The sequence below is a fragment of the Stegodyphus dumicola genome, chromosome 3, assembly GCF_044657685.1.
Source record: "Stegodyphus dumicola isolate Sdum_Otavi_A_Nest chromosome 3, ASM4465768v1".
NCBI classification, from domain to species: Eukaryota; Metazoa; Arthropoda; class Arachnida; order Araneae; family Eresidae; genus Stegodyphus; species Stegodyphus dumicola.
In genome coordinates, this window is record NC_140770.1 from 10,250,194 (window position 1) to 10,262,247 (window position 12,054).

General features: G+C 33.3%; 1 protein-coding gene across 7 annotated transcripts in view; it reads left to right on the top strand.

Moving 5' to 3' along the window:
- The window catches only part of LOC118193483 (uncharacterized), a 180,881-nt gene that overhangs the window by 127,521 nt on the left and 41,306 nt on the right, over window positions 1-12,054 (top strand). For all 7 annotated transcript variants that reach the window (XR_004758921.2, XR_004758920.2, XM_085812562.1 and 4 more), the window contains exons 26-29: window positions 2,510-2,644; window positions 2,750-2,834; window positions 4,547-4,635; window positions 4,807-4,869. Coding sequence is in view for 5 of the 7 variants with exons in the window: in XM_085812562.1 (XP_085668688.1) it covers window positions 2,510-2,644; window positions 2,750-2,834; window positions 4,547-4,635; window positions 4,807-4,869 (372 nt within the window). In the remaining 2 variants the exon portion in view is untranslated. The remainder of the gene's footprint in view (window positions 1-2,509; window positions 2,645-2,749; window positions 2,835-4,546; window positions 4,636-4,806; window positions 4,870-12,054) is intronic.

The window sequence follows — 12,054 nt, forward strand, 5'->3', positions numbered from 1 at the left end:
ATGAAATAAAAATCTCTTGCGTTGTGTTCGTGCATCAAAGTTATTCAAAACAACTAATAACTGTTAAAAGCCCTAAAATTTACTTTGAATTGTATTAGTGTTTAAATACGTCTAACTTCATAACTCAGCATCTATATGTTATAAGGTATCCTGCCTTCCTAGTGTAGTGGTCAGGACGCTGGGCGCGTATTCCAGAGTTGCGTGGTTCGATTTCCGGCGAGGGCGTTGACCATTTTTCATCTTTCCTGTTCCAAAAAATCCTAATGTCTCTACAACGTATACTTTCGACATTCACTTTCACTTAACACCTATATATATATTTTAGATATTCACTTTCATTTAGCACTACATACTTATTATTATAAGCAGCAAACGTACTTTTGTATTTAGACGGACTGAGGAATTCTTTCTAAGCCTTAAACAGCGGGAGAACTCATTCTGAAGTAACTAAAGAAGATTTCTAAATGTATATGTTACCGTGAAAGACCGAAATTGGAGAATGTCGACTTTCACCGGAGAATATCAACATTCACCAAATACGTCGGTGAAAGACCGAATATTTCACTACATTCTTGTATATTCGGACCCTCACCGGTGTATGTCGACAATCACAGATATGCTCTGGTGAAAGTCGAAAAGAGAGGTCATAAAGTGCCATAATAGTTTAAGTTGTTGCAATAAATAAGATATGAATCACATAATTTAGTAAGTTTTTTATGACTGTTATTTTATTTTCTCATTTAGAACGTACTGTATAATTAAGTAAGTTTTTAACTTCTATTATTTTCCTTTCTCATTTTGAATGTATTGTGTGTTTTAGGTTCTCATGTTCTTATTTCAAGTCTCAAGTGCGTTTATTCGCGACTGAATGACGGAGAAGAAAATATAATATTGTTATATGTTCAACATTCACCATTAGTACATGGTGAATGTCGACATTGACCGGTGTAAGTCAGAAATAAGAGTATTTGGAAAATATTTCGGACATACACCAAGAGACTATGTGAATGTTGACATTCTCCAGATTTCGGTGTTTCACCGTAACATATACGTATATCAAACTGCGCTCATCTTCATTGTCGCTCTAGATAGCTATTCTTTGAAACGGTGTTGATTGTATGGGGTTCTTTACTCGAACTTTCGATTTCTCCTTCTGCTAATACATGACAGTTCCTGTCCATCTATTACTCTAGTCTCTCTCCTTTCGGCTAAACAGGAGCGGGGCTTCGAAAAAGCTCTCAATAATATTTCTTGGCTTTCTTCTTCCACCACTGCATGGCCTTTTGCTGTGAATCCGCTTTGTCCTGCTCTCTTCGTCGAAATGGAGGCATTTATTCATTGCTGGGTCGCGTCATCATGCTCAAAAATGGTAATGAGCCTCAATTCATAGCCATTTTTCCACGGCAAAGCGCACTGTTTTTCGCCATATACGGCAAATCGCTCCTGTTTCGCGAAGTTTTCGTAATCAATAGCTGGGAACATTCGAAATCTCAAAAAAAAAAAAAAAAAAAAACATTTAAAATCACACTTTCATATTTTCTCGCTTGTTAATGTGTTTGTTTACGTAGAAACGTACTTTAGATTTGCAATTTGATTACTTAAACACCCAACGATGAGCATTATTATTATTTGCTTTACAGATTATAAGATTAGTTAGAAACAAGCTCTTTCAATTAAATTAAATAGGTAATAAATTATAAATTACCGTTATAATTAAACGTCACTAAAATGACATAAAATTATTTATGACGTGTTGGGAAAAATAACGATTTATCTGGTGTATTCCTATAGCTATTTAAACATGTTTATCCTATCTATCTGTTATTTATCTATTTATTTGTCTATCTATATGTTTGGCAAGAGTTTCTATTCATCTCAAGTTAGAACAAAAATTCAATATTTTTTTTCTCTTCTTTCTCGCTCACAACAAAATGCTGTAAATATACTGTTATGAAAAGTCCAGCTGCGGTAAGATAGCTTGCCTTCAAAGCGGGTTAAGGGTTGCCAGAAAATGGAAAAGAAAGGTATGGTTGCCGGATTTGGCGCGAAGTCGCCCATTTGGCGAAAAAATTGGCGATATGCCATAGATGGATCGAGAACATTCTGGAACGAGTTCTTCCCGGTTTGCCCCACAATGTTCTCGAAGGCAGGCCAAAAGCTATATAAACCTATATAATAATATATATATTCTTTATGTACTGATATGCAACTATTTTTCTGTATCTATTACAGTTTAGATGCTAAATTTTTTCAAAGAATATTGTAAACCGAAGAATATGAATCATTGTGTACTAAAACTTAAAATTATGAAGCTATAATAATTCTTGCTCTCATAATTATCACAACTAAATTCCTTAAACTGTTCATCAGCCCATTTTACACTGAAACATTTATCAAACTGTTTTCCATTATTCTTTTCTAATTTAAACAGAATATTGAGTCTTAAACTGAATGAAAGTTTGCTACTTTTGCCGAAAACTAAATTTAACAGTTATTTTCCATCTTTCAGAATTTACTAACGATAAACAAGCAAATTCGAAAAGCTCAAACGACTTATGCTAATTATCGGGTTCCAGTTGAGAAATTCAAAACTTCGACAGAGCTTTTCGACCATCTTTTGCAAAGCTGTGCGGAAATCTGTAGCGTAAGTTTAATTTAAATTTAACGTTGTCTTGTCTAAGTTCGTATATCATTAAGCGATCATGTCTGAATTTATGTTTTATCCCATACCCATCGAAATGCCGTTTAGGTTTGCATGAATCATTTGAAGAGTACTCAAGCATCATCACTATGGAATATGTTTATTCTTACAATTCTTGCCAAAGCCAGAGGAGGTGAGTATACTTGCAGTCTTTCTACATTAAAAACTATTGTTAAATATTATGTCTCATGTATATCCTGTTACCCCTAGCCTTGTTAGCTTAGTTGGACTTATTTGCCAAGCGGCATCAGCAGTACGTCTTCAGTGCTGCATTGCGCGCGTTCGTGCTGTCAACATGGTTACATCATGCTATTTTTGTGATGTGCGATCACTTAGAATACAATGCAGGCGTGAAATTTTATTTTGTGTGGAAAGCCTGACACTATAGTTATTGCTCCGGCAAACCTTTAAACATATAAATCAGAAGTATATGAGCGGTTTTTCGTATTCAGAAATGGTGACATATCGTATGAAAACGGTTGAGATTGGAATACCCATTGACTAAAGTTGGACGACCTTTACAGGAACTTTTTGATTCAAAGAACTTGTTCACTTTATTGAGTCAATTTACTCCGATTTCAGAAGATGGAATTTTAGCGAAATTTACAATTCAGAGAGAGCTCTAATTGGAAGCGAGCCACGAAAAGAAATCTGCTTTTCATTCACTTTAATGAGCGAGCTAGCACCTGATTGGCGGAAAAAGCTCATTTTGAAAGCTTGTCAGGAAAATTCGATTTTTATTTTAGGGAAGAAAAGAATATTCTCCAACGTTAAAAATAAGTTTAATTTTTAACATTTGCCAACTTTTTGAAAAATGTTTATTCTAGAACTTTATTGTTAGTTCTGTGTAGAAAGGAGATTTCAGAGAATCTCAGAATTACAGTTCAAAGAAGTCAGTTAAGGGATTTAGCGTTTGAGTAAGTCATTTTTTTCTGTTCCTACGCCTCGTCCGATTCTTTTCGTTGTTCCCTTCAACCTCGTTAAACGTTCCGATCCCACTGGTTCGTTAGATTCTTTCCGCTTTTCGTTTCATCCTCGCTAACGGCTCTTGATTCACCCGTTGTTCTGGATCTTTTTCATCGAGGTTATTGTTCGTTAGTGGTGAGTCATAAAAAAGAATAGATTCAGTTCAGTAGTGAACCGTTCTGATCCGATCTCATAAAAGAGCAGTTTGGCCCATCTCTGCAGTTGAGGAGTAGTAGTGAGTAAACGTTAAAAGTAAGGCAGTACGTTGTCGAAATAATAATTCGTCGGATTTCTGAAGAAACTTTCTTCGTCTAGCAGTTCTTAGTTAAGAACAATATAGCGCTTGTGTCTCGTGCAAGCTCTTCTTGCTCGGAACCACTTTTTTTTTTTTTTTTAGTTCTATGGATAAAATAAACAAAAATCAGTAATAATATTTTTTAAAAATTCAGTAATGTGGATGAAGTACGAGAAGAATATTGATTAACTCGAATAATATTCCGTATCAGAAGCTTTAGATATTGCTTTCACGCTTTCAGCAGTGGTCAAAACGTTGACAAGAGTACATCGATACTGGGGATAACATTTTGATGGGGACTTTTCTTTCTTTTCCACATCGATAGAATATTTGGCCTACTAAATTATGGGTCATCAGCCTGTTAAATCCCGTCGATGGATTAAAAAAATAAAACTTAGTGCTAGAAATTATTTGAGATTTTACTTTTAGTATCACGTAGCAGATTCTCCTATGGTTTTGAGTCTGAAATATTTATTTTATAAATTATGATTTCATACAGAAAGAAGTGAATTTTTCTATTGCCATGATATACATGTTTTTACTAAATAGCATGTAAAGAATGTCTTTCTTGAATTTTATTTTAGGATTTAATGATGAAGTTTACCGAGATTTTGCTTCTCTCATAACTACTAGCAGTGATGTAGAAAGTGCTGATGTGCCTTCCGCTATACAAGTAGGCAAACATACAGCAAATCATAATACTAAATGAACTTATTGCTACATGATTCAAGTATTTAATTTATGCAAATACTTGAGATATAACCTAAGAAATTAATACTACTTCTATTAAATTTCAAATCAAATGAATTATGATGAATAACTTTTCACATATTTGTTTTTACAGAGTCTGGCCTTTTACATTTCTAAAGCGACAGATGTAGATGAGTTCAAGAAAATGAGCGTTGAAGTAATATATTGTTCCTCTTCCTCACCTTTCTAGATAACTTTTAAAATTGATCTTACTTTTAAAGCAGGATTCTGTGCATTAACATGCATATCTTAACTCATCCACATATTGTTAAACAGACGACACGCTTCCCCCCCCCAAATTCATTTGTAATTAACTCCCGATTAATAGGGGGCGGAATAAGCAGACCCTGTCTAAAAATTATTATCATAAATATTCACCGATATTGTTTTTAATCTTTTCGTCAATATTACTAACGTCATTTATCACGTAGTTCCTTTATCTCAAAGATGTTTATTTTTCGGCTATTTACAATGTGTTCCTTCTTGTGCTGAATACTGACAGCAGATACCGCTTAATGTAATCGCGATAAATGTTATCATTCGGATAGTGTTATCGATTTTGGATCGATATTGTCATTCGGATTTAGGTTAATATAATTGAATTATTATAGAAGAAATTTTTTTAATTAAATTCGCCAAATAATTCTATATCTTCGTCTTTAAATTGAAATAGATTATAAGAATTGCCAAGTGACAGAAAAATATCGCCAAGTGAGCGCTTAGGTCGCCAACCAGTTTGGTTTCAATTTCAGTCAACCGTTTAAAACTAAGCAAAAATGCAACCTTATTTTGGCGTAGATTTTGAACAACTCTAATGATTTTGAGGGCTATCAGAACCGGAACGCGTAATGGCAGACCGCACATTGAGTTCAACAGTGTTAAACGAATGTCGCATACTGCGCATGCTCAGAAACGAATTTGGCGTAATAACTATGTTGGCGCGATTTGAAAAGAAGATAAATACGGTATATGTACCGCCATCTGATTGTAAACAAATCTGGCGTTTTAAACTTCGTAGAGTATAATGTAAATGTAAATTAATTACTGTGTTAAAATACTATTTTTTGCTGTACTGCTCAAACATCTATAAAGCTGAAATTATTGCGAAGTTATGTGAAGCAGTGTTTGCATTCAAAATGTAAGATATAATACTTATGAAATTCTGCACATTTCTTTGGAACTGTACAAATTTTCTTTCAGAAAAAGACTGAAATTTAGGATATATTAGTTGAAAATTTATTCATTATACTTTTAAGCAATAAAAACAATTCAAGATTTACCATACCTTCCATTCGTACGTTCCATTCATACATTCATATATACATAAAAATTCGTACATCCATACATAAAGAAATACTGAGGAATATAACAAGTGCTTGCAAATAACACTGAATTTTACAATTCCTTAATGCTAGTTATTAAATTCTTTAAAATGAGAAAATAAAAGCGCGGATATACGCTAACAAACTAAGCTAGAATCTCCAGTTTACAATTACTGAATTATAACATGTGAACAAATTACATCTAAGTAACGAATTATTACGAACATATGTTAACAAATATTAAATGCACTGTTATTGACAAATTAAAATGAAACATATATTAGAAAAATAAGCAAGTGCAATCGGTATGGACGTTAAAATAACTAATTAGCAAAGTTCCACAACATTGCAGTTGTAAACATCACTCGAACACACTCGACAGCCATGGAGATCACGAATAAGCTAGCGTAGGGTTGCTTTTAGTCGCCAATATTTCTCCCCGCGCCAAAGGTCGCATCAAGCATGCGCAGTAAGCGAAATTCGCTTAACACTGTTCAACTCAATGTGCGGTTTGCCATTACGCAACCGGGACCTTCTTCTTCAAAAACAAAAAATATTCTGAAGAATTTTTTTCTCTTTCCCGGGATGGGGGGGGGAATCTCTGAAACGTCTGTGACAAACTTTTATTTCCCCCCCCCGATGGCGGGCATTGGCCACTCCTAAGGCCAGAAGTGGTGACCATTTCATTGTGCGGGCACCTAATAAGCGGCCATCGTTACCTCCTATGAAGAGACAGACAATTTTACATCCATGTCTTCTAGAGGATTCGAGCCTGAGCCCTTTGGTATCGCAGTCAGGCTTCCCTAACCACTATACCGTCTTGCTTCTCTGCTTATTTTAAAATTTTGCATTAGTATGTTCTCTTCCAATGAGGATGTCTTCCGAATGTTAAGATTAGGAATGCAGCGCCGGTGAAATAATCTCCAGAAACTTTATGAACTGCTTTAGAGATATTATGAAAAATTCATAAACAAAGTTTTGTGTTTTCTTAATTAAAATGCTGTGAAAATATCTATTAATATGTTTCCTGATATTTTGCTTTTTCTCATCGTTTAAATGTTGTCAAAGTAGCTGTTGACGAATGCGATCACATTAAGCGGCGCCTACTGTAAACAACTAAGCTTACACTCTGGATTAAACTGCTTGAAAATATAATTATGAATTGTTGAAAACATTTTTGTATGAATTGCAGTATTCTCTGTATTTTTTGACTACCCCAACGTAACTGTGGTTTTGAGTTAAATGAGGACGTCATCCTCAAAACTATTCACAATACAGTCAGTCACAAATCATTGTATATAATGTTTTAGTTTGGTAACGTTCTAAATCATGCCATTGCGAACGGAGTTATGAGTAATGGCTAGTGATGTATGTAGTACGTGATAAATAAGCTCTCGAAAGCCTATTAGTAAAAGCAATTCTAAACAATTATTTTATGCTAAAATAGCTAATAATAAGTAACAGGAATAATGCTATTAATATTAACTGCTGTGAAGTGGTAAATTTTCAAAACTATAGCTTCAAGAGTTAAATAAAATTTTTCTTCCCTTATACATGAGTGAAAAGACCTATGCCTATGTGAGAAAACAGAGAGGAGAAATTCGAGAATGCTCTTGTTAGGCTGGTATCACACATTCATTTGTTTCGGACGAACAGCTGTTTCAAACAATTTGCCTACTTCTCATCACTGAAAAAAAGAAAGATGCACCACTTTGTTGTTCCTTTCGGGGGAAAAATGCTTCCCAATGGCTGTGGCACTAGCCATTATAGGCGATGGCCACTACTAAGGCAGGAAGCGGTAGTCTATTATTAGAGGCATCTAATGCGTGGGCCACCGTCGCCTCGCATAGGAATAGAGAATTTACATCCATGCCTTCTCCGAGGTTCGAACCCGCGCCCTTCGGTATGGCAGTCAAAATCATTCATATGGGCGGCACGCAAAAAATTGTAAGTTTTTCATTTTCAATAACAAATCAGCTATCAGCATCGATCCCCCATCATCAACCATCATTCGTAATGAAGAAGTGGTTTTTCCCTTAACAGGGTAAACCCAAAGTGATCCGTAGCCATTTGCCTTTTTATATCATGTGACGACGCAGCCAAAGTGTACTAAAGAGTTGTTCTTCCGAAATTTTTGAATGTCTGATACTACCTTTAAATGATAAGAAACGAAGTCCCTAACGCCATTCTTTCACCGAAAAGTGAAGGAAAAGCAACTAAGAAGATTTTTGAAACACTTCCTGAAGTTTCACGTCCATCAAAATCTTTGACATCTAATCTCTTTTTACCATCAACTTTGGAAGACTTTTCTTCGAATTCAATCTTCAAAAAAATTTCTTCTTATTTATTCTCTGAAATTATTGTCAGGAAAGTTTACTCATGGTTAAATTAATTTCTGTTGCTTATTATTTATTGGTTTAGAAGTTAGTTCTTCAGAGCATTCTTTTGTTACAACTATGTTATTCTTGATAGTGGTTATTATATTATTTCTAGAGGAAAGCTAAGTACCTATAGCCTTGAAATATCTTTAAAATCCCAGCTGATCTATTTTGTAAGTGTACTTTTTCTCTGGAAATTTTTTCTTTGGAAATTAACCTTTGCAAATTTGAGTCTAATTTCAGAATTTTACTTGATTTACAAGCATGGTGATTAGTACACAATTTGATTGATGCATTTCACTGAAACAGTTTCGAAGTCAAGCATTATATTCTAAAAATTTCTAATGCAATAAATTTAGTTTCTTGCCGATTATGCTTTAAAATATCGATATTAATTTACAGAGTCATTTGTATCGCTGCATTTACTTATTCCCGTTTCTACCAAAAGCATAATTTAGATTTATGTTAATGTAGAGCACATTTTAAGGAACCGTAATTAAAAATGAATTTTTTCAGAAGAGTATTTCAATATACTAATAGTGGGAAAATGTTTTATTTATATAGTTTAAATAAAATGTTACAAAAGGGCAGTAAATATTCGTGTTTTGTTAGTTTTAAAATATTAGTTTCGTAAAAATCACGAAATCTAATTCCTTAACAGTTCTTTGTGTTATACTTTGTATCATTTAGTATGAGTTTATACTTATTAAAGCACAAGACGTTTGAATTTCCATACAGAAATTGAACGCGATATTTAATTTCAAAACTTTCTATCTTTTTCGACTGATTTGTTTCCTTTAATGCAACCTAGTGATGCTCTCGTATGATTTACTAGTGTGTAACATTTTTTAGTAACTTTTGTTTTGTTTGTTATAACTCGTACGACGAAAGAATTTGCGATGGCTAAAAATAAGTTAATGTAGTTTTATCATTTTAGAATCATAATCTAAAGATCAAACAAAGAAATTTAGGAATAAGAATTATTTGTTATTTTTTTTAATTTATGCAAATAATGTTATGAATCCGCTTTGTGCTAACACTGAAACCTGAATGTTTCCTGTACACGAATTCTATAAGATTTTGTGAATTTGCAGTGATTGTATCGTGAAAAGCAATGTTCTTTCTTTATTTTACCTATTAATATCAGAAACCTTTTTTCTAAATTGATAATTTTATATTTAGTCATGTATGATGGCAAACATTTCACTCTCCAGTTTATATGTGATCCCTAAATATATACTCAAAATTTAAAATTAAACATCTAGGACAATTTTTCTCGTATATAACTGAAATATGTGGTTTATTTTTCTAAAATGAACATAAACTTTTATTAAGTTTAACTAGCCGTATAAAAAGTTACATTTTTTAATTTTATAAAATCATTTTTTTTTAAATTTTAATATGTCAAAAAAAGGAAAATCTTTCTTATTTAAAATATTTTTGCAGTTTGAAGTATACGTCGAAGGCAAAGAGAACTGAAAAATCAGTGTTAAAACTTATTTGAGAAAAAAAGTAAAAAACTGTCTTTTCAGATGTAACGAGACGTCCCCAGTATTAAAAAATACAAGCATAAAACAAAACAAATTTCATACGATTATTTATTCTAAACATGTACAATATTAAGTTATGTCATATGCCAATGTATGTAGCCCCCATAACAACCTGTTTACTTATATATACAGAAAATCAAATAAATTCTAGGCATACCCGCTTAGAATTTATTTGATTTTGTGCATAGTATAAGTAAATAGGTTGTTACTGTGTTCTACAAACATTGGTATAGTACATAACTTAGTTTTGCTACTGTCTGAAGAATAATCTGTCGTATCACATACTCTAAAAGTTAAGAAAACAATTTTTAAAGGTGTTTTTTTTTTAACATGAAAAAAGTTAAAAAAACAATTTTTAAAGGTTTTTTTTTTTTTTTTTTTTTTTTTAAAAAAACATGAAAATACAAAATTGGAACCGTCTGTTGATATTTCACGTTGCAGAAAATCTAAATTTAAATCAGGCAAAAGTGAGAATCGTTAAAAACAAATATTTGCTTTTAAAAGTTTTCGAAATGCATCCCTGTGTTTTGGATTAGTTGTTAATCTCGTACGGTTTCACATAACACGGTATTTTTGTTAGGAACCTATCTACCATGGTGTAGGAGGGATACCTGTATTGTTACTAATAACAGTATTGTGTTATGTACAAAGCACCACAGTGTTAGTACAGAGGCTGTTCGCACATTTTTTAGACGATTTTGGTAAGCGGTAATAAAACCTCGTTCGCTGCAAAAGAAGTAATTGCAATTGTAGTAGTATGCCTTTAAAAGTCAAACTTATCGTCTGTGGCTTGAAAGTTTTGTTTTTATTCAAAATGGCGAATTTACAAAGCAGTGGTTCGAAGGCTACATTGACGCTCTTTCCGAAGAGAAATATGCATATTCCGTTATCCAAAAACGATGTGAGAGTCATGGTTTTGTGATATCTAAAGCGTCGATAGGTAATATCATCAACAAGAAAAGGAAACAAACCTCAAATTGGGAGCCTCAAGTGGGACAAAAATTCCAAACAAGTATCCAAGGAAAAATCGGACATCTTTCGACTATTGCAAAGGTACGTTGTTTAACGTTAAAAGAAAATTCCCCTAGTCAAAGTATCAGGTTCAATGTTTCTTCTAACTTTCTTCGGAAACATACAATGACCTGACTAGAACAGAGAGCTTACTAAAGCTATGTTCACTAATTGTAGTAAGTGGACAGGATACAGACGAAGGGTATACAAAACCCTTTATTTTTTTCTTTATATACAATGACTTCCGTACTTCGGAATACAATGACCCTCCACTCGGGGTCTAACTTAAAAGATATCAAAATAAAACTAAACTCTAATTTAACTTTAGAATAAGATTGGCCTTATAATAACAGAAAGCGTATGTAGCACAGAGACTGTGAACACTACAATACGTTTAATTTATCAAGAGGATTAAAACCTCTGGCCTGGAAGGCAAAGTAGCAACTGCGTAACTTCTAAGGTAAGCGGCCTGCTTCGAACTCACGGCTTCCTCTCTTCTGCTTGGCAAAAAGGCCACACTTAAATACTTGGCGTTCGCCAGACAACTTTGCATAAAACTCCTTCACGCTTATAATTCTGGCCGGAAGTAGAAAATAAGAAGTGATAGTAAAGATTTAAAATAAAATAAACGTTAGTAAAACTTAAGATCCTTACATACTTCCCGCCAGAGTTAATTAGTTTGAAACTGAGGTCTAAAACGACCTTGTTGAAAACTTTTAGCTCTAGAAACTAACGCGAGACCAACCTTTTACAAACATAACTTAGCTAGAAACTAGAAAATTTTAAAAGAAAGAAATTTGTTACAATAGCAGCTCCCGGAATATACAACAATCTTTTTTCTTTTTCATCTGTACTGCATCAAAACAGGAGCTTTATTCAATTCTGGTTCCTTCCAGAGATCTGGAAGGAAAACTAGTTTAATGAAATGTTACAGAATGACATTGTAAATAACATATAGAATATACTTTTCTTAACATTCTTATTTCAATCATGACTATTTTAATTATCTCTCCCCGTGCTCTCTGACATGTGTTGTAAAAACACCAAACACGAATGTGTTTCTGTCTATGTGTTCAACACT